Genomic DNA, 23,390 nt, shown 5'->3' with positions numbered 1-23,390 from the left:
AAACAGGCTCGAGCAGCATTTCTCAAAGTGGGGTGTGTGGCCTGCCTGCGTCAGACCCACTGGGGATGTGCACTAAGATGCACATTCTTGGGCTCCCTCCCCAAGACATACCGATTTAAACTCTCTGGGGAAGAGACCTAGGAATCTACCTCTCAACCAAGATCCTCTGGTAATGCTGAAGCAAGCGAACATTCGAGAACCACACAGCTAAGGTCCTTCGCAGGCGGAACGTAAGGGCCGCCTGCCATACCCATGATGCTTTATTTGCTGCCCTATCTGGAGACAGGGCCAGGGAAGCGGTGACCCTCCTCCCCCAAAGATGCTCATGTCTCTGCAGCTTCATATTACAGAATCCCAGTTCCCAGGCTTGTAGCAGTACAGCCGATATCCCAGGTAGGCTGCATGTTAGGCTGTAAGACACCTTCCCTCCTGGTCTGGACACCCTCCCAGAGCCCAGGGAAATCCCTCTAGACAGAAAGTGCCTGGATAGTGGCTGGGCAGGAGCTGCAATTTAAGGGCCCCCAGGCTCCCACGAAACTGTCCGAGGCCTGACTCAGCTGGACAAGAAAGGCTGTGCAGATGAGGAACTGATTCCAACAAGGCCCTGGGGAGTGTTGCTGTTTGTCAAAGCCAAGTGTGGTCCCCCAGTGATGTGAAGCAGGCAGCCTGGGTGGTCCTCCCAGGATACTGAGCTACAGAGGCCTGAGCAGGCAGAGTACAGCCCATGGCCTGCCTTTGATCTTTGAAAGCACTTTTCTTCCAAGAGCTCAAAGCACTCTCCAGACACCACCTAATTCATCCTTACCCCCAGCCTCAGGGTTAGATCCTCGTAAAGAACCTAACCAGGCCTATGTATCCAGCACATGTCAACTCTGGTCAAAAGTCAGAATCTCAGGGCGCCTGTGTGGCTCAGTCGGTTAAGCATCTGACTCTTGATTTCGGCTCAGGTCGTGATCTCAGGGTCATGAGATTGAGCCCCGCGTTGGGCTCCACATTGGGCACAGAGCCTGCTTGAGGTTCTGGCTCTCCCTCCCCCTCTGAGCCCGCCCCCACCTATTCTCACTCACTTTCTCTCTCTCTCTCTCAAAAAAAAAAAAAAGTCAGAATCCCTCAGGATAGTTTATAAATGCAGACTTCGAGTCCTCACCCCAGACCAAATGAATCTGGCCTGCCTGGGGTGGGACTTCTGCACCCCCTAATGATTCTGGCAAAAAGGTCTGAATCTGTTGCTGCCTCCAGACAGTACCACTCTACATCCCCTGGAGAGCTGAAGCTTGTTTTTTGTTTTTTTTTTTTCTTCCAGGAAAAGATAATTAGAAAGATGCTTTCCATGGCAATGGAATCTATAATTTTTTTAAAGATTTTATTTATTTGTTTGAGAGAGAGAGCGCGAGCATGAGTGGGGGGAGGGGCAGAGGGAGAGGGAGAAGCAGACTCCCCGCTGAGCAGGGAGCCCAACTTGGGGCTCTATCCCAGGAGCCTGGGATCGTGACCTGAGCCGAAATTGAGAGTTGGATGCTTAAGCGACTGAGCCACCCAGGCGCTCCAGGAATCTGTAATTCTGATGGCCTGAAGTTCTCCCTAAGCCTAAACTGTATCCATCACACTAAATGTAAAGTTCTCTGAGCTTCTGTGCAGTGAATACAAGGAGCACAGCTCTGTTACAGTCTAGCCTCCACTTCCTGGGAGAGATGCAGCGGATCTTCCAGGTTCTGAAGTTCAGCAGGAGAACCAGGCTTTAGCCCGACGTTCCTGCATTTGACTTGTCTCTACCGTGCCCCCTGGGGCTGTGGCTACTTCCCAGTGGACGCACAACCGAGTTGAACATTGTACCCAGGATTCTGACCCAACCTCTACCCCAAAGGACAAGGGGGTGGGAGACTGACCTATTCCCAATAGGCAGGTAAAAACAAAACCAAACCAAACAATCCAGGGCAGTGAGGTACGGAGGGCCCCGGAGGCTGGTCTTGGGACAGGAGCTATTAGGAGCTTTTCCAGGCACTCAAGCCCACTACACACTCCTCCCCTACAGAACCTGGAGAGAACCTGAAGGAAGCTGGAGTGGACCTGGTTCACTCACTGCAGCAAAACTCAAACCCCGTGGGACAGGATGCCCACCCTCAGCAGTCCCATTTTCTCTGGGCTCCACAGGAGACAGAAACGAGATGTGTGGTCTGGAAAAGGAAGAAAAAGCCTCTGCTGCCGATGACAATGTCATCTGGCGTTTCAATGGTATGGGAATTCTCGGCTCGGCTTTGTGGCGGAATTTGTATGGGTATGAGCTCGACCTTATCAGCGTGATCATAAACTCCTCAAAGATGGGGACTCTGAGTTCTATTTGCCCAACTCAGAGCCAGGCAGAGAGTAGGGGCTTGTTACAGGCGAGCCAGAGTAACAGTGTGCTGGGTCCCCAGGGCCCTGGCCGGGGCTAGACGCCCAGCAGCAAGGACGAGAGCCACGTCTGCCACAGGTGCTCATTCTCCAGGCAGAGTGGAAATGCCAGCCCGTGGAGGAGTCCGGGAGATGTTCAAACAGTTCTCAGGGTCCCCCCGAACTCCAGCCTGAATCAGGCCATTCCCAAGAGCTCCCCTTCTCCTCCCTCCCCAACGCCTGGACACACACAGCCCCAAACTCCCCAACTCATCTCCTAGAAGATGTCTCCGAGTCACTTAACTTCACCCTGCATTATTTGTCAAGACTCCCATTTAAATATTCTAGATGCTATCAGGGTTTCCAGTTTCTTGTTTGACTGCTGAGCTCCGAGGACCCTTATAGCTCATCTGGTCCAGTCATAACCCAGAAGCAGGATGTGACCAGCCTTTTGGTTTATTTAACAGAAGACGAGAGAATAAGAGACTCTAGTAGAGAATGTCAGAGTATGTCACATGTAATAAGGGTGAGCTCCATTTCAGGAAATTTTCAGTTATGTACACATCGAAGTGTCTGGGAGTTGCAAAGCCAAATGCATTTCTTCTAATGAGTCACGATCACAAAACAGCTTGAAAAACACCAAGCCATTTTCTCATGTTGCCAGTAGGGAAACTGACGCACAGAGAGGTAAAGCTAGTTGTCCGAGGTCACACAGCTGATCAGTGGCAGTGCCTGGGCCAGAGCTCAGGTTTCTCCTGCCTCCTATTTTAGTGCTCTGCTCACTACAGCCTGCAGGTCTCTGGTTCTGCACCCAGAGAACACCCCTGGAGTGCGACTGGCCAGGGAACCCAGGAATCCCCAGTCCCACCACAGCTACCCAGCCAGGAGTGGGCCTCCATCAGCTGACCCAGCGCAGGTGTCCCTGGCAGGGATATCGAAAGAGGATGGGTACGGAGGGCTGGAACCTATGGCCGAGCTCATTTTGCACATGCAGCCGAGAGTGGCCTTGACTTTCACCTCAAGAACTTTTTAATAATCATTAAATTGGGGCAAAAGCACTAAAAGAGGCCACTTTAGGATGAATGTGAGGGCTTGCCGGCTCTGACACCAGCCAAGAGCATGGCTCTCTCCCTGTGGAAGGGCAGGCCAGCACAAACACCCTGCAGTGAAGATTCCAGGCCATGAGCTGGGTCACTGCCTGCCCATTCGGGCTATGACCACTCTCACCCTGCTTGGGTGATAGAGTACCCTCCTCTCTGCGACGTGCTGCCTGAGTGTTTCTGCAGCTCCTCGGGGTGATCAACGTTGGGGTCAGAGGAAAGTGGGGGTGCAGGGAGGGTCAGAAACGAATACAGGTGAGAAAACCAAGGCTCACAGAGGCCAAGAGACTTGAGCAAGCTCACAAGGCTAGCTGGTTGGCGAGCCACACGTGACTTAAATGCAGAGCTGACTGCCAGCTCCCCATCTCTCAAATCACACACAAAGCACCTGGACATCTTGTAACAGTGCAGACTCAGTAGGGGTCGGGGGAGCCTTGAGATTCTGCATTCCTAAGAAATTTCCAGGCGATGCCAGGGCTGCTCGCTCTACACCATGTTGTCTGGAAGGATAAAGGGGTCTTTGAAGTTCACCACTGCTTCTATCAAGCCTCAAGCTCTCCACTTCCGCCAGCGAATCCTCTAAGACTGACAAACAGACTTATTTTAAATAATAAGGATTATTACTTTAACGTGCATCAAATACTCATTTTGTTAACATCCCTATCTTACGCATAAGGAAGCCAAGACTCAGAGAGGTTGAGTAGCTTAGCCTGAGTCACACAGCTCGCAAGTGGCGCAGCCAAGATGTAAACTCAGATCTGTCCTGACTCACAGCTTTGTCAGCTAAAAGCTGTGCAGAACTCTACCCTCAATCCTTCCTTTCTCTGAGCCTCGGGAGCCTCTCCCCAGAATGCTCATGATACTCCTCCAGCCAAACCGTGTTTTCCCCAGCACTACTTGACCACAACTTTCTCATAACTCAGGCTCCTAAGGGTCCTTTTTTCCAGACCTGCGTATACCCAACGGACCCCAACAAGTTCTTTTTAGAGTTGATCTGGGGGAGGCACGAGATGCAGAGGAACTCAGGGCAACGTGTGGATAGCTGATCATGCTGTAAGACACGTGGTGATCTCCTTCTAAATCAGGGCTTGCATGCTCTCCCCAAGGCCATGTTGGCGGAGGCTCTGAAGTCTAGCAGCCTGGACTCTAAAGCCCTGTCCCCAGGAGGCGGTGCTAGGCACTAGGAGTTTTGCAAGGAAGGGCGCGTGGTCTGTGTTGGAAGCGTCGAGGACTCCTGTGCAGGGAGTGATCTCTGGGCGGGGACGAGAGTGCGTGGCAGAATTACTGCAAGGACCGCTTCGGCACGCTTCCGAGGGCTACCCAGACCCAGCCCTGCGTTTTGGCCACACCTTCAGGATGATGAACCATCCTTAGCTACACCATGCTTCACCCAATGTGAGCTCCCTGCTGTGACGTGGATGTGATGACTCTGGACACATGCAGCACCATCCCCACAGGTGGATGAACATCCATGTGGCTGGCCCCACGTCTGTGGCACAAGGCTGACTCCGGCTGGCTTCAGGTCCAGGGCTCACCTTGCTGGGGCTGCCTCCTCCAAGCAAAGGAGAAGAGCTAGAAACCACTAATGACTGCAGAGGCCCTGGCGGCCAGGAGGCAGCAGGACGGATGTGAGGCTGTGATGCTCCAGAGAGTGGTCAGAAGGGGACTCAGTGGGGCCCAGAGCTGGTCTGTAGTTGGGGGGTAGGCCCGGGGTGTCAGGGCCTCACGGTCTAGAGGCAGGGAGAGTGGTTTTCCAACCAGTCTCGGGTGCCGGGCTATCTCGCTCTGAATGCTGGCTCTGCCACTTACAAGCTGTATGTCCTGGGGCATGTCATTCACCCTTCAGGACCTTGATGTCTTTATCTATAAAATGGGCGTAACAGTGAATAGTCCAAATGAGCAGGTGTATATGTTTAAATAGTGCCCAGCATATGGTGAGGGCCTGATTAATGTGAGCAAGGGCTTAAAAATATTTATACTATTACTATGACAGCCACAGGTCCCAGTCTCCACTCTGGCAGACCGTGACAGGGAGCCTCCCGGAATGAGAAAATGTACTCTGTGTTTCTGTTTCTCACACCCGGGTACAGTGAATGGCTGAGGCTGGGGACCTACTTTTTCAAGGAGCACTCCAGTTCGTTCTTCTCCTCATGGGCTTCTTGGAGCTGGGAGAAGGTCCTGGTCAGGAAATCCTCGAAGTTGGCCAGTAAGTGAGGTTCGTCCTTCTTCAGCTGTAGCCAGAGTTGCTTGATATCACTTTCACTACAAGAGAAAGGGGCGCATTAATGTCCGAGTGTGGAAATACCACGGTTCCCAGACATGAAACTGACAGCCAGAACATCATGATCATGATCACGATGGCCAGCATTTATTGAATGCTGGCTGTATGCTAGGTACTCTACGCATATAAGCTTATTTGACCCTCTCGGTAACCTGTGAGGCTGGTGCTCTACTCACCCCCAGAAGAGGGTGAGGTGAGCTGTCTCAGATCACTTGGCTGGCAAACGACACAGTCAAGAGTCAAACTCGGGGCTGCCTGGCTCCTGTGTCGACCTCCTTCACCCCGCACGCCACTGCTTCCACTTTCCAGTTTTTCCCTATGGGCTGGTGGTGCTGAGCATGCACAGCCACGTGCTGGGAGCATCAAAGAATGGCAGGAAGAGGAGAGGAGGACAGGAGCCTGGTGCGTGTGAGGACTAACGCCGTGGAGCTAAAGGAAAGAGCCTATCGCCCCAGGAAGGACGGTCCTCATAGCTGAGAGGTAAAGACATGCCATCTGATGGATGGCAGAAAGCAGTTGTCACCGCGGGGAACGGAAGAGAATACGCAGCACCCCACTGGGGCCCGGTGGCAACGGGAATGACTGACAGGCAGAAGGAAGGGAAGGCGCCAATCTTCGAGATGCGTGTGCACACACGGAACGACAAATAGAAAGTTGGCAGGGACACAGGCAGGCAGAGAGACAAAGACACACAGTGACGTGCCCAGAGCCTCCCCTCCCCCAGCCCCACCCCCGGCTAACAGGCACATAGGCAGGTGTGTACTGCAGAGCAACAGAGACACGTGGGGCCACACTGACCCGGGACAGGAGGAAGGAGGAGGTAGCATACACCAGGGACCATGCTCTCCCTCTCTGGAGAAACTCGAAAATCTATGGCCAACCATCACACGGAGCCTGAGATCAATCTGATCTGCAACCCAGTAAATTCTAAAACCACTATGATCTGAGGGTAGCTACAACCGGGAACCCTCAGGATAAAGAATAAAATCCTCTGTTCTTGTGTGACAAGTACTATATTTGAGCAACTTTCCTTGGAAGTGCTATTTGCCAGCACCAGGTTAGCAATGGGCCTGGGCCACAAGAGTACTCTCTGCACCCAGCACAGGGAGGCCCACTGAGAAGGGAAGGTACCACTGGTGAGTTATCGGATCATCCATCCACTGCCCCTCCCTCCTTCCTTCCCTTGCTGTCCTCCAACTCATCAGGACCACTCGTCCACCCATCACCCAACGAGTACTTCTTATCTGTTGGAACCCAGCACTGAGATGACATGAGGTGATCCGGGAAGCAAGGGAAGGGGAGGGAGGAGCTTCCTCGTTTCCCAGAATGAGTTCTGTTTCCCCACCCACACAGAACAGGCTAGGGCAGTCCACTTTGCTGTACTGTAGATACAATGGAGATGGTACAAGGGGTTCAGAGATACAAGAGTCCCAGAGACATATGATGATGGCCTCCCATGATTGGGGCAGGCTGCTTCCCTCATGAAGTACCTGCATTATAAAATCAAGGTCCACCTTGTTAGCCTTGGTCTGTATGTTCACATCTGCCAAGTTCCTGCCGAGACAGCCAATTGGCCAGAGCCTCCAGTGAGATTTGCAGACCCACCTGACTCTCTTCCAAACCTTTCCAAACTACTTCGTCATGGCCACATCCCCTCCCCCCAAAATTTCTGGAGAAGGGACAATTCTGTCCATTCTTGATGAAAAAATAAGCCAAAGTCCATAAGCTGCCAAATCACTCAGCTAGTTGGACCATTGGGAAAAGCTGGGAGTCCAGACATCTGGTCTACCGCTTCTGCTCCTCATGAAAGGGTGGTGGACTCAGAGAGCAGGGCTAGACGGGATTCTGGGAGGTCAGCTGACCCATCTGCCTGCTCCCAGAACAATATACAAGCCATTCTGGGGAGTGAATCTTTGAAGACCTCCAAAGTCTTCACAGCCTCCTTTATGTCCTTCTCTGGGGCCCAGTGGTTTTGCCATTCCCCTCATGCTGCAACACCAGCCCGCCGCCTTCCATTTAGCTTCCATGGGGATGGAGAGTTCTGGCCGCCATCTTCTGCATATCAGTTTTTGTAACCACCCTTGAAACCTTTCCTAGGGCCTTCTCTTCCCCAGGATGCCTCATGCTGGCTCAGTTCCTCACAGACCTCTGACATAGGCCCTCCGAGGAACATCAGGTGAATTCTGCTTTTAGAGCCCTGCTAGGAAGGGGGCTGCCCCAGAAGGGACAGGTGGGCGGAGAGGTGCCTCTCTTTCATGCCAGTGCCGTGGCTCATCCACACTGCCCTCTCCTCCCGCTCCTCCAGGAGGAGGTTTCACGGGGTCACTGGCAGTGGTCCCTGGGCTCTGGCCTTTTGTCTTCAGAGAAGCTGAGTCAGGTCTCTGACTAACGTACCTCCCACGCACCTGCCCCCGTCCATGGGCTCAGATGATTAAGCGTCTGCCTTCCGCTCAGGTCATGATCCCAGAGTCCTGGGATCGCCCCGGGGGGCAAGCACACTGACCATCCAGAGCCTCTCACCGGGCTCTCTCCCAGGCCTTTGACTGTCCTTTCTCAACTATGATGCAATCTACCAAATCGTTTGCTCAAAAATCCACAGAGCTACAGATTCTTGCTTTGGCCTGAGTGTTGTGTGCAGGCCCCTCCTTTCCTGCTACTTCTTTATCATTCCCAACCACAGCTCCTTCACCTCCCAAGCTTGGGACGCATCAGCTCCAATCATCAGGCCATTCCTACTCCTGCAACACACACCCAACCCAAGACTGAGAGGCCCAGAAATGGAAAGGCAAAAGGCAATGGGAAAAGGGAGAACAGTATTCCGCAGTTTTTAGGCCACTGGTTTCCACTAGCTGTGACTCCACTTTTTATTTCATTTCATCCTATTTTTATTTCATTTCATTTTAAATGTCAGATACATTTTGGAAAAAAAAATGGGGGTATTGTGTTTTAGTTGAAATTCCAGCCATCTGAAATTTTCAGCTGAGCTGCTGATTATCCAAGTGGTGGGCTGGTAAAAACTGGTTAATTTCCTGCCTCAGCTTCCTGATGGGCTTAGCTCGGCTCAGGGACACCGTGTGCAAATGCCTCCACGTGAGGTGCCTCGGCCAGGAGCATGCCACTGTGGGGTGGGCCGGGCTGCCCTGCAGCCCCTGAGACCCAAAGCTGGTTCCGGAGGCGGGGGTGGGGGAGGAGGAAATGCTGGTGAGCTGGCAGGGATGAGGAACCCCAGCAAAATGCACAGAGAACCCCTCCAGGCCCGGCACGGTCCTCTGCTGCATAGTGCTCCTCAGGGAGCCAAGGACTGTGCTGACACCGTATGGTAGGAGTGCGGAGAGTGGGAGGGTAGGGGCGTCGCCGTGCTTCCCATGAGAAAATGCAAAGAGCAGAGACAAGAGTCTGCCAAGTCTTCTAGCTGGCAGCCCAGAAACTGGGGCCTAGCTGAGCACTTAACACACACTGATGTCGCACAGGGCAGATGAAGGGGTGGCTCCTAGGCAGGGCTCCATCCCCCCAGTCCCTGTCACCACTTACTCTTCAAAACCCTTTTGGGCTCCAAGTTTGTCCATCAGCATTTGGAACTGGGTCTCCTCATCGTCATCCATGGCGCCCGCATGCTCTTCCCCTCTGGACTGATACACCTTCTCTTCCTGGAGCTGGGCCATCTGTTCACCGGCATCTTCCTGACCTGGCTCGTTCTGGCTGAAGAAGAAGTGACCTGGAGGATGCACAGCACAAGGATCTGAATCAGGCAATCAATAAATACTCACCCAGGGAGACCTTATCATTCTCAGTTGCCAGGAATCATCGGAGGCTCATCTAAGAGAAGAAAAGGGGGCCCCCTCCCCCCACAGCAAACATTCTTGCCACCATCTTCTGGATTTGGGGACTTTGCTACTTCCATGAGATTCTGAGAGACGCTAGAGCCTGGGAAAGGCGGAATGGATGACAGTGCTGTGGCACCTTTGTGGTTCTCGAACCTTTAAAGTCTGGCTTAGAGCTCATCTCTTCACTGATTTCCTCTCTAAACAATAAGAGCCTCCCCTCCATCGACCACCAGCAGCAGCCTGACTGCTCCATAACATCATCTAGTCATTCCCACCACCAGGATCACGGTGCTTCACATTTATAAGCGACTTAAATATTTCGGGTGTGCTTTCTCAAACTGCCTGTAATATACAGCAATCTGTCTTATGCTCTCGAGGCAGTTATAAGCTCCTAGAGCTCAGGAAGAACCTCAGATACTTCTAAACCAACTATACGGCACTTTGTGTGAGGCAGATGGTTGGTAAAACTTGCCTGCTGACCCCTACCTGCTCTGATCAATATCTGATCAGTATCTGATCTGATGGTGTATCTGGCTTCTTTATCTTGTTCATGAATCTCTGTTCTCCTTCCTCCTGGGTACCTTGAGAATGACTGGTCTATTCAAACCCTCTAGAAATTCCTCTGATGGCGGGTTCCCCTCAATCTGGAAGACTCAGCCAGACCCAGGTTGAAATGAACCATGCAGCCATTGTGCTGTGTTGTGCACTGGTATCATGGAAAGGAGAGGAGATGTAGAGGCTGGAAATCTCATCTCGGCTCCTCCTTTTATGCCAAGCTTGCCCTTCTCAGATGGGAGGGGATCTGGCTGTGACCGTGTAGTGGGCACGGAGAGAACAGTGCTATGAACAGCCAACAAGGACACAGAAAAGAGGCTCAAATAATCCAGAGCCTGGAAACTTCCAGAGGGCAGGAAAGTTTGGGCTACACAACCCACAGATCTGGTGGGGGACGCGTGCACTTTACATAGCTTTAGGTAGATGCATACCCTGGGGCCCCAGCACCCATCTGAACTTACTAAATCCAGTGGTGAACTCCTCTGGTGTCAGAAAGCCATTGCCATCAGCATCTAGGGCATCAAACACATCTTCCAGTTCCTCCAGGCTGAGTGGTAACTCCTCGTGGAGCCTCTGAAAACAATCCAGACTGTACTGGTCAACACTCAGATCATCACGGAGGGCTGCCCCAATCCAGACCCCACGGTCAACACTCAGATCATCACGGAGGGCTGCCCTGGGACTGCAGAGATTTCTGCCAAAAATGTCTAGAGTTGGCCCTGTTCTACAAAAGACCTCTTTACCACCCTTCTCCCTCATTTGAATGTTACAACACCGACTATTTATTGGGTGCCTACTAATGTGCTAGGCAGTTTGCTAGGAGATTTATAAATAAATACATATTTATCAATATATTTATAAACATGTGTATTTATATTTAATTCTCATGACAATCCTTTAGGTGGGCATTATCCCCACTTTATAGACCAAGTGTGAGGTTCAAGTTCCCTGCCCAAAGGTCACCTAGCCAGTAAGTAACAATGCCAGGAGTCAAATCCAGGTCTGATGCCAAAGCTGGCCCTCTTCACAACCATAAAGGATGGAAATGGTACAGGACTGACTTCTGTTGTAGGATAATAGCTGCACGGCATGGTGTTGTCAGGTTAAATGAGAGAGTAAACATAAAGAACATGGCCCAGTGCCATGTTCAATAAAAAGTAGTAGAGAGGCAGAGAAAGAGAGACACACACAAACAGAGCGATCCACTGACCCACCAAGGCCACTCAGCAAGGGAATGACAGAGCAGTGAGGTTTCACAGTCAGTCTTCCCTGCTCTCCCCAAGCCCACCCTCGCCCCCGCCCCCCGCTGCCATGCTAGCTCCCCTGCTAAGATACGGGTAGGGGTCACACTCTCAGAAGCCTTCCCTTACGGAGGCCACTCAATATCCCCGGGCCCCAGCACCATGTTTGTCAGTTTCTGTGGGCATGCATTTCGATCCTTTAGCTCTGAGGGGACGCTGGAGAAGCCCCCTTCTTCCGTGTAAGTGACCCACACCCATCTCTCCAGGCTGTGCCCCCCGCTTCTGCTCCCGATTGGCTCCCAACTCATTCCCGAAAAGATGTTAACTGCCGCTGGCTTAAGGTATCAATCCCCCCAAGAGCATGTGTGCTCTAAAGGGGAGTTGGACAAGATGGTGTGCAAGGAAGTTATAAATTAACACTGAAGCTGAGTCCTGGCCTGACTAGGACCACACAGGATGGGAGGGCAGGGACCAGCTGCTGGGATGAGGAGACAGTGGCTGAGTTCCTGACGCTTCCCTCTGGCCTCCTGCCTGATGTGCCATGGCCCCAGGCCAAGGCTGATTTGCACCGTTGAAGCAAGTGTTCCTTATACCCTAATAATCTAAGTCTCCAAATGAGGACTCCCCAGGGGAGTTCATTATAGCCCAGCTGACTGTCCCCCTTCCTCCCTGGTACCTAAGGGACAGCCGCACAAAATTGCCGGCGTACCAGTGACTGACAGCTGAAGACAAGGACCACGGGGCTGTGGGAAGGAAGGTATATAGCCATCTGAACAATGAAAATGAGCTGGCAGGTGTGAAAGCCCATAACATAACTTGCAAGAACACTTGGCTTTATCCTATGGCAATCTTCTAGCTGATAAGCCATAAAGTTTAATTTGGCAGGTCGTGCATTAAGGGAGACTGGGATGCATTACAAAGTGGAAAGATAGGATGCTGTGGAAGCCATTTAGAAGAACTGAATTAAATATGAATGAGTTTTTTTAGAAAGGAAGGGAGTGAGAGTGTGTGCAAAGAGTCTAGAAGTGCCTCTGCTTAGCATACAGCAGAATCTCAGGCTTATTAACAATCCATAAACAGCTGTCTCAAAAGGCACAATAAAAGAATGTGGGGTGCGGAGTGAGTCAATTTTGTGAGGAGGAAGCTTATTAGGTCCACTGGAAACCAAAGGCATCACATGGGAGGGAGAGTGAAAATCCGAGCGACTCTGGTCCATTCCTCGGGGTATTCCACCCTCCCTCCCCGCCGTCAGCCTGGGGTCGCTGGATCTGATCTGTGGTGTGCCTCACAGAGTGCTGGAGCTAGAAATGGACTGCAAGGGGGCTGCCGAGGTTGCCTTTCACCAAAACCACCCCACATGTGGGGACCTTTCCTCTCGTTAGCTGTCATACCCCACCTTTAGGCTCCATTCCTGAATCTAACACAACCCCCTCCGTCACCGAATCCCAGCCTCTCTGGTCTACAACTCGGGCTGGTTTCCTCTTTCTATTGTCAGTGAACCTGGGGAAAGCAATATTAGATCCTTCCCCTAGTTCTTACTCTTCCTGTCCCTGCAAATTCGTACCGAGTGCTCCTTCAGCCTTCTCTGTAGGCTGCACCCCGCCATATTTGTTAACTTTTCTTTGTTGGCTTAACTTGAATAATCCTTTATTCTTAATAACCACAATCATTTCTTATTTATCTCTGTTCTCAGGGCCTGCAGAGCCATGTAAAACCAACCCACTCTGGTCCTGTCCCCTGGGCACCTAGCACTTACCTCACATTTTCAACTAAGTGAGGTAAGCAGCGTGAAGGGGGACAAGATGATTCATTCCACCGATCAGCTAGCCTGCGAGGCTCCAGATTTGCCTAAAGTCACAGTGGAGACCAGCGCTGGGATTAAAGAGCTGATTTCCCATTCAGGTTCTCAGCTACAGTCAAATGGTCCTCTGCCGTGTTCTCTCTAGAATTCCCTACCGGGCATTACCATTCCCTGCCTACCCCCCCTACCGCCAAAAGTCTCTCTTGCCAGTGGCACCATGTCCTAGCCTTCCAGAGATCCTGTTTCACTTCCACTCCCATCTGGAAGGGCAGGTGGCGGAAGGAGGAGCAATGGGGAGGAAGTCAGCTCGCCCTCTTCATGCTGCCCTGCCCCAGGCCCACGGAGCTCTGTAAAAACCCACTGCTCCTTGAAGGCCTGCCTCCCTCCACTGCCATCAGGCTGGCTCTGAATTCCTGCCTCACTCAGGCTCAGCAGCCTCCCCACCTCCGGGCCAGGCCAGGCTGTGTGGGGCCCCCAAACATATTTCCTTCTTCCACCGGTCTCATGTCAGCTTGTATTTTATATACTGATAGATGCGATTAGTTGATGAATGGCTGCTCCTTCCGTGGACTGGAAGCTCTGAGACAGGGGTCCCGTTCATTTTCACTCACCATCGTGTTCCCGGAGCGCTCAGTGCTGACCGACATGGAGTATTCAGATACTTGTGGAATGAATGAATAAATAACTGAGTGGCTAAGAGTGATGGCAGGAGACCCTGAACTCTTATCTAGGGAGCACTGGTCTGGACCTCTCATGCTCCCCATCCTGACCAGCACGCCTGCTGATTCTCAGCCAGGTCTTACAGAGCAGACACTTTCCAGGACCTGGAGCACGAAGCAATCCTGCAGCAGCAGGGCCAAGGGCTGGGACTCCCAGAACCATGGAGTAATGCTGTCTTCTGCTACTCGTCAGCTGGAGCCCCCTACCTTCCTGGTCACCAGGCCAGTAACATGCCTCATGCGGCTGAAAGTGAATGGGTGCACAGCTTCCAACACGTCTATGGAAAACTCATTAAAGAGAAAACCAGGGGCGCCTGGTGGCTCAGTTGGTTGGCCGTCTGCCTTCGGCTCAGGTCATGATCCCGGGGTCCTGAGATCGAGCCCCGCATCGGGATCCCTGCTTAGCGGGGAGTGTGCTTCTTGCTCTGCCTCTGCTGCTCCCCCTGCTTGTGCTCTCTCTCTCTCTGTGTCAAATAGATAAATCAAATCTTTAAAAAAAAAAAAAAAGGACAGCTACTGTCCTTCATAGAGCCAGAAAGTAGAATGGTGGTTGCCAGGGGCTGCAGGCAGGAGACAATGGGAATTAGTGTGTAATGGGTACCGAGTTTCCATTTTGGAAGATGCTAAGAGTTGTAGAGATGATGGTGGTGATGGTTGCATATCAACATGAATGTGCTTAATGCTATTGAGCTGTATGCTTATAAATGGTTAAGATGGTAAATTTTATGTTATGTGTATTTTGCCGCAACTTAAAAAAATCACAGTGTGGAGGACATCAAGGACTGAGATAAGACATGGGGTGCAAGTCCCTATTCCCCACTCCCAACACACACACACACACACACACACATTTATGGAGGGATTTCCAGGTCCCAGTCTCAGGGCCATGTGCTCTTTGTGCATACACTCATTTAATTCTCTTCTAACGCTGGGAGGTACTATAAATAATTCACAGATGAGGAACTTGGCCTAGGGGGCTTAAGAGACTCACACAAATTCAAATGCTACTAAGTTGTGGATTCAGAGTTAAAACTAGGTTCAATTTGCTACAAAAATCCTAGAAAGTCTTCTTGTTAACCTAAACCAGGAATCATTTAACTTTTTCTGTAAAGGACTAGACAGTATGTATTTTAGGCTGTGCAGGCCCGTTGGTCCTTGTCACAGCTCTTCAGCTCTGCTGCTTGTAGCCAAAGCTGCCAGGGACACTCTGTCAATGAAGGAGCACAGCTGTGTTCCACTTTATTTGCACAAATAGGCACTATTTGGTTGGTTTGTCAACTCCTAGATGATTCTTAAGAGTTTGGCTAGTCTAGGAACTCTAGGCAGTGTTGGGAGTCAGGTACTTGGCATTGGTAGGTAATCAGTTCACTCTGAAAAATCAAGGAAATGGGGTTTTTGAGGCTCTAGGTTTCTTCAGAGAGATCTCCTGCCCGGGCTGACCCAGTCTCCCTCTCTGCCCTTCCAAACTGGCTTCTCATGTCCCTCTGTCCCTTGGAGGCAGGACTGACTTCCACTTGGGGCCCTCAGCTCCATGACTCTGCTTGTCTAGGACTGCACCAGACCTCACTCCCAAAGCAGTCTTCACCCCATTTCTGCCTGGCGTGATCCCCATGAAACCCAGACAGGCTCCTTGTGGAGGATGGAGTGAGGTCTGAGGGGTCATGGGTGGAGCTGAGGTTTCTCAAGCCGTTGCCTACCATCTGTTCACACAGGTTGGTTCCGCCATCTGCCGACTCTGGTAGAATGTCTGTACGTGGAGCCTGAGCATAGGGCTTGCACCCCTGCCCTCAGTGCGGCCTGCCTTGAGTTCCTCCAGGTTTCTCCAGGGTCCCGAAAGGAAAAAGCTTCCCCTGGACCCTGCTCCTTTCCTTCTGCGGTCCCTGCTCTATCAGAGTGGGCTGGCTCCATACTGCTGGGGCTCAGATGCCGCAGCAGTCTCTCCCTCCTCTCTGATAAATGCAAAGCCCATCTGGCCCCCTGCAGATGGTTTTCTGTCAGTCAGGAGCAAGAGGAAAAAGAGCACCAGGGGTGGCACTTAACTCTCTCATTCCTCTTTCAAAAGGACAGCAAGCCCTGCATGGTCTTGCTCCAACTCTGCTTCTCCACCCGCCTCTTCCAGCCCTTAGGTTTGCCCTGCCATGTGGCTCATGGCCTCTCCTTCCTTGAGAGCCATTCCCTGCTTCAAGGGGCCTTTCCTGGTGGCTGAATTTGTGTGGGGGCAGCATCTGAGCTCTTCTCCTTCCAGTTCCCATGAGGCTGGCCTGGGAGCTGAAGGTGAGCAAGGTGGTGGCAGCCAGGTCTGAGGATCTGACCACCAACCTAAGTGGGGTGACCTCCTGGCAAAGCAGCTCTGTGAGGGAGTGACGAGCAACAGACAGATGTCTGTAGATTTCCACAGAGAGCCCAGGGTTGGCTATGAGTGGGTTACTGTTCTCCCCATATCTCTTTCCAGCCCATCCTCCCCCAGACAGGACCAGGAAAAGCAGCAGAGACAGCACTTACGTGCTCTTGATGGCACTTTCTCAGCCTAAAGAATTGAAAATTTCAAATGCTTCACTGTCCACAGGTACACAGAAGCTTCAGGAAAAAGGGAGCTGGTAGAAATAAATGCCATGGATGCACCAGCCTTTGGCAGGTAGGATGTCTATCCCCTTCTCCTCCTGCCTGGGTCAGGAGCGAGGACCAAGGAGGAATGGAGCTGAGTTGGTATCTCTGGAACTTGACATTTCTGACCTCCTTCTGGGTCAAATACAAACGGTGTCTTACAATTTATGCCTTAAATTCACCATGCCTCTTCCTCCCTCCATTAAAGAGTGGGCTTCAGGGAGGGTTAACTGGGATATATACAGAGCAAAATTGCTGAGTTGCACCACACATGTTGCCCAGAGTTGACCCTCGGTAAACAAGAACTCCCTTTTCTTTCCAGAAGGGATAATCAAAAGTTAAGCATGCCATTAAAACTGCCGCCACCAACCACCATGACCGCAGACCTATGAGGGACAATTATGAAGTTCACAGCCAGGGTGGATCAAAGGTTTCCTCAAAGTGCACTGAGTCTAGCCTTCCGTGGGGAGTGTGACTTGGGGACTGAGAGTCCATGACAGAAATGTCCTGGGGGTCCAACTACTGAAAACAAAGGTGTTCTGAGCTCACTTGCGGGCCAAGCAGGCCCGTCTTCCGGGTCTTTTCCCTCAATTTGTGCAGCTACTGGATAGTGGAAGAGCTCTGGGGACACCGGGAGCCTGAAAACACCACCGTGTGGGGCCCGGGAGAGAAAGACCCGCCGCCTTTCCACCAGGTCACAAGGCTCAGCTCTTCACAGCTCCCACGTGTGAGCCCACACGGGGCTGGTGCCCACGAGGGTCTACAGTCCCCTGCCCACCCTTAGTGTATTCTGAAAAGCTACATTGTCAAAAAGAAAACTTGACCATGGCAAGACTTTCCTTCCCACAGGTCGGCTACATATCCCTTCCCGAAATGCTCTTGACAAAGCGAATGAAGGACAGGCTGGGGAAGGGTTGCTCCCTGCACGTTCTGGTTGAGGATGCATTTTATTGACTCACAGCAGATGAAATCATGACTGCAGCATCAGGGACTTAAGTAAGACCCTGAGAAGAAGCTTTGGACACGGATGGTGGAAAGGCACTGGACCAGGGGGTGGCAAAACTAGGCCCCCGGGCTATACATTGGACCCACTACCTGTTTTTATGGCCAGTGAACTAAGCATGGCTTTTACATTTTGATTATATTTTTTTAATTCAAGTATAATTAACATGCCATGTTGTATTAGTTTCAGGTGCACAATATAATGTTAAACAGTTAAAAAAAAAGGCAGAAGAAGAATATTTGGTGGCATGCGAAAATCATATAAAATTCAAATTTCAGTGTCCATACATGAAGTTTTATTGGAACAGAACCAAGCTCATCTGTTTATGTGTTTCCTGTGGCAGCATGAGCGGCAACCTGGCGTTGAGCGGTCGTGTGGTGCACAGGGCCCACAGGACCTCGAATCCTTATTCTCTGGCCTGTTCCAGAGAGTTTGCTGAGCCCTGCGCTAGGCAACGGTGTGCACTGGGGTTCTGCAGTATGTCTCTCAGGACATACTGACAAGGGGTTGAGTGCGTCGGGTGTGAGGGTGAGGGACAGATAAGAGGAGCTCCAGAAGGGCCTTTCTCTCTGGCTGTTGCACCTGTCATGGGGCCTGCTCCTCCGAAGGCACACGCAGCACCCTGGCATAGCTCGGGGCTCGGTTGTGAAGTCACAGGCTGGTGCCTTCCCACTTTGTCTCAGAAGGTTCTCCACCATGTCTCACTCAAGTCCCTTATGTTGCTATCTCCATTTCCCGCAGTCCTGGGAGTTCCCGAGTTGGAGAGGGGAAACGATCTCTGAGTCTGGGGGCAAGCAAAGGGCAGATAGGGAACGAACCCAGGAGATCTGGTTCCCAGTAGAGGTTGGGCTGACACTTCCTTCCAGGGAAGAGCAGATAGCCTCTTTTTCTGCCCCCCTAACCCAAGACCCGTGCCGTTTGGCATTCCAGGTGGGTCGGCCTCTTACCTGCATGTCCCTCTTGGTGATGAAACCCTTGCCTTCTGTGTCACAGGTCTGAAAGAATTCCCATGCCTTGCTCCGCATGGCTTGCTCCAGGGGACCCAGGCAGGCCCCACTCTCCTTTGAACCCTGGCCAGGTCTCTGGGGTCTAGAGACTACTCTCCTGTCAGGGGTAGCCATCCAGGTTTGTCAATTTCTTCAAGTCTCTGCAGAACCTGAACACAGAAGATGAGGGAGACAAGTGGGTATGGTGTGGATGGGGTGAGGTGTGCCCACCCCTCTTAGCAACCACCTCCTCATTAGCAGAAGCTCAGGGCAAGGGGAAATGTGCTGTGATCACTAATAGATCAGCTAGCCCATTAAAGAAAGAAGCGGGGGGAAAAGAAAACAGACATTTCCAGACTGAGCCTGCAGATGAGAGCTGATGGATGGAAGTGCGCCAGATCCTCGAGGAGCTTCTATTCTACCGGACTTGCCAGGCCTAGTTTGGTGACACCCAGGGCTGTCTCCAGCCAACACAGAATCACAAATCATATGCACTGATCTGATTTCTGAAAGTCCCTCCAAGAGTTTTCTCAGAGGGTGCATGGTGATGTGATCCTATGGAAGAAGGTCTGCAGAAACCTGCCTCTAGTCTGGACTCTGCTACTACTTAGATGACCTTGAACAAGTCGGTACCTGCCTGGTCTCAGTTTCCTCATCTGCTGCGTAATGACAAGACTGGACCTATTTATAGTCTTTAAGGTCCCTTCTACCTCTGACTATAAGTTTATGAAATTTCAACAGAAGAAATTGTTATCAATAAAAAATTGGGTTAATGTGATGAAAGGCAATATCAAAATCCTCAGAGTTTTCTATCTGAGTACTTTTTGGAAGTAGACTAGGTCCACATTTTCAGGATATGATAGTATTTGAATGTTAAAATATAGATGCACACTATGATGCATTTTGGGGAAATGCAGAAAATGAAGTTCTAAATCGTGTCTCCTGTGCCATTCTCAGAAAAAAGGTGGAAAATCACTGTATCCGCAGGTGATTTTGTCTGATTATCAGAGCCCGGGGATCTGGCTCAGTTACACCATAAGTCCAAAGTAATCTGTAATTTCAGTCAACATTTTCCACCTGCCAGATGTGTCAAGAGCTGTGGGCCCAGAACCGGAAGACTACCCCTGGCCTCAGGAATGCACTCGGTGTAACAGAGCCCAGATAAGGTACAGCAGACTTCACCTTCTTGCTCCACTTGGGCAGGACTATGGGCTCCCATCTGACTCCTCTGACCAGCCCCGCCCTCGGGAATTGAGTGTTTCTCTTCATCCCTACATAGTGTGAACTGGCCATTACCTAATCACAGACAGATTTAACATTTCTATTCTCTCTTCCCCATGGGGAACTAACTGCCTTAGTTATAAGTCCCAAGAGAGTAGGGCTGTTTCTGCGCAGCTTATGTGCATTGCCCAGAACATCTATGTGCAACTCTGAGCTTAGGAAGGGCTTTGGGATAATAACAGTGGTAACATCTGAGCTTCTGTAAATGCACAGCGTGAGCATAATAGTCTGTGTCTTCCTGCTACCTAGCCAGGACTGTTGCAAGATCTCTGCTATCCAGGAGCCCCTACCCCATCCCACCTGCTGTTCCCAGAGGACTGGACTAAGAACACCTGTCATTCTTTGAGGGTTTTCTCTTGCCAGTCCCCCAATATACTTCATCCTAATGGACCCTGATATCCCCATTAGGTAAGTATGATTAGGATTCCCATCATACAGATGAGGACACTGAGTTTGGGAAATGTTAAGCAACTTGGATCAAGGTCTAGTATAGTTAGAGACCTTATGTACTCTACCACATTGCCTTTCGATCGTGGGTCCCAGCTGTGGGCTTGCTTTTAATGGTCTACTTATCACCAACAGATAATAACCCAAGTCACCTTCCAGAGACATATTCATCATTTTAACTTTTATCATTCATTCATTCTCGTCTACTGATTACCCTGTAGCAGGCTCTGAGCTAACACCAAAAAATGCAAACATGAATAAGACATGGTCCCCACTGTTAATGAATGAGCCTCAAATCGTGGGATTTCAGTCACAGTAACTGGCAGTAAAGGAGGGTATTTTGGGTTAGGTCTGACCTCCATATCCCTCAAAATAGACTACATAGCAATCAACTACTACTGACTACTTATGTGAGCTTAAGTAAACCCCTGAGCCATTCTGGGCCTGGCAATTAGTAGAGATGATTTCTCAGTTCTAGGTATGACTTTCTCTGGCTCTCTGCCTTCCCTGACCCATGTCACACGTGATGCATGGCATGAGAGGGCCAAGGTAATAGTTCTAAAGCAGCCAGCTATGAGCAGCTACTAGATAGGCACCATGTATTATTTGATGTTACCCCCAGTTCCTAGCCCAGAATATGGTATATAGCCAGGGCTCATTGATTGTCTATTGAATAAAAGAAGACCAATTTTTGGCTGAATTATTTGCAGGGAGGCCTAAAAACATTTGTATTTCAATCAGATAGCTCTATATGTGGGATTTTTATCTCATAAAGAATAAGTTCAGACTTCCATTTCCAGAAAAGATGGAGTAACAGGGACTTAATTTACTTTTCCAACTGAGATAATAAAAAATCTAAACAAAATATATTTCAAAAAAAGCTTTCTAAGACACTGGACATCAGGCAATGAAGGACAGTGATCCTTCAGCAGGGTCAAGACTAGGGTGAGCTGAATGAGGCTCCTAAAGAGCAAAATTAAAGGAGCCATTTACTCTCAGGTACTAGCCCTGTACTTACACAACTCTGAGAGTGTCTTCTTAAGGGTGAGACACCTAAAGTAAATATTTAAAGAGAAACCCATTCTGAAAACTGTGCATCGGACAGTGATTACCTTCTTAAATTTTGTACCCCAGGGACCTTACTCACCTCACCCTAGCCCAAAGCCTGTTCGTGATAGATGGGAAACAAACAAAAGGAGCCTATTATTGCCTAGAGAGTTTTTAGGCCATGAAACAGGAAGGGGAAATCCAGGCAGAGCCTGGCAGACTCTCCAAGTTGAGGAAACCCAACTATATGCTGCCTACAAACATTATGACACAAATAGGTTAAAAACAAAAGGCTGGAAAAATATATACCACGTTAATACTAGCCAAGAGAAAGCTGCATATTAATATCAGGCAGAGTCTATTCTAGAACAAAGAATATTAATAAGAATAAAGAAAGTAATTCATAATGATAAAGAAATCAATTCATCAATAAGATAATAATAATCCTAAATACTTACGCACCTAATAACAGGGCTTTAAAATGTATGAAGCAAAAACTGATAGAACTGCAAGGGGAAATAGACAAATCCACAGTCATATTCAAAGATTTCAGTATCCCTCTATAAATAATTAATAAAACAAGTAGACTGAAATAAACAAAGATACAGAAGTAAACAACGCTGTCAACCATCTTGACCTAATTAACATTTGTAGAATACTCTACCCAACAGAAGCTAAATATGCTCTTTTCAAGTGCACATGGAATATTTACCAAGACGGTCCATATTTTGGTCCACAAAACAAGTTTCAATTAATTTTAAAGGATTCAAGTCATATAAAGTAGAACTAAGTGAAAATAAAAGCACAATATATCAAATTTCGTAGGATATTGCTAACATAGTACTCAGGGGAAAAAATTATCTAGACACACATATTAGAAGAGAAGAAAGATCTCAAATCAATGACCTCAGCTTCTACCTTAAGAAACCAGAAAGAGAAGAGCAAATTATACCCAAAGTAAGGAGAAAAAAATACTAAAAGTCTGAGCAGATATCAATGAAATAGAAAACAGAGTAACAATAGAGAAAATTAACAAAAATAAGAGCTTGTTTTTAAAGAAGATCAATAAAGAGAGAAAACACAACTTGTAATATCAGAAATTTGAGAGGTGACACATTATAAATTCTATAGACAATAAAAGGCTAAGAGACTGTTATGAACAATTTTATGGCAATAAATTTGACAATTTAGACGAGATGGACAAATTCCTTGAAAATCACTAAATATCAAAGCTCACTCAAGAAGAAATGGATAAAATGGGTAACACAACTAAAGAAATTGAACCGACAGTGACAACCCTTCCTACAAGAAAACTCAAGGCCCAGATGGCTATATTGATGAACACTACAAATTTTTAAAGAAAAACTAATACCAGTTCTATGCAAACTCTCCAGAAAACAGAAGAATATGAAATACTTCCTAATATATTCTATGAGGCCAGGATTACCTGCTACCAAAACTGGACAAAGACATTACAAGAAAAGAAAAAGGCCAATATTGCTCATGAACATAGATGCAAAAATTCTTTAGGAAATTTTAACAGATTGAATCCAACACCATATATAAAAAGAATAAATACATCCTGAGCAAGTGGAGTTCTATCCCAGGAATGTGAAAATGGTTTAACATTTGAAAATCAACAATGTAATTCACCACATTAACAAATTAAAAGAGATAAACCTTATGATCATCTCAGTAGACACAGAAAAAGCATTTGACAAAACCCTACATCTACTCCTGATGAGAACTCTCAGAAAACCAGGAATAGGAAGGAGTCTGCCCAACCTGAAAAAGCGCATCTACAAAAAACCAACAGCTGATATTATACTTAATGGTAATAAGCCAGATGTTTTCCTCCTATGATCAAGAAAAAGACAAGAATGTCTACTCTTAGTGCTTCTATCTCACATTGTGTTGGAGATTCTAGCCAGTTCATTGAGGCAAGAAAAGAAATAAAAAACATCCAGATTAGGGCGCCTGGGTGGCTCAGTTGGTTAAGCAACTGCCTTCAGCTCAGGTCATGATCCTGGAGTCCCGGGATCGAGTCCTGCATCGGGCTCCCTGCTCAGCGAGGAGCCTGCTTCTCCCTCTGACCCTCCTCCCTCTCATGTACTCTCTCTCATTCTCGCTC

The 23,390-nt window shown here is 49.4% G+C and overlaps 1 protein-coding gene across 1 annotated transcript in view; it reads right to left on the bottom strand.

Annotated features, from left to right (window-relative positions):
* Positions 1 to 23,390, bottom strand: part of CRACR2A (calcium release activated channel regulator 2A) — a 113,862-nt gene that overhangs the window by 52,895 nt on the left and 37,577 nt on the right. The window contains exons 3-6 of the mRNA XM_064591684.1: positions 18,446 to 18,654; positions 10,592 to 10,703; positions 9,283 to 9,466; positions 5,586 to 5,732 (exon numbers count right to left, since the gene is read on the bottom strand). Coding sequence (XP_064447754.1) covers positions 5,586 to 5,732; positions 9,283 to 9,466; positions 10,592 to 10,703; positions 18,446 to 18,619 — 617 coding nt within the window. The 5' untranslated portion in view covers positions 18,620 to 18,654. The remainder of the gene's footprint in view (positions 1 to 5,585; positions 5,733 to 9,282; positions 9,467 to 10,591; positions 10,704 to 18,445; positions 18,655 to 23,390) is intronic.

Source organism: Mirounga angustirostris, unplaced genomic scaffold (assembly GCF_029215605.1).
Source record: "Mirounga angustirostris isolate CCGP_5_RB_7025 unplaced genomic scaffold, mMirAng1.0.hap1 SCAF_5, whole genome shotgun sequence".
Taxonomy (NCBI): Eukaryota; Metazoa; Chordata; class Mammalia; order Carnivora; family Phocidae; genus Mirounga; species Mirounga angustirostris.
Note: the sequence above shows the minus strand (reverse complement) of the source record. Positions and strands in the feature narration are given on the sequence as shown.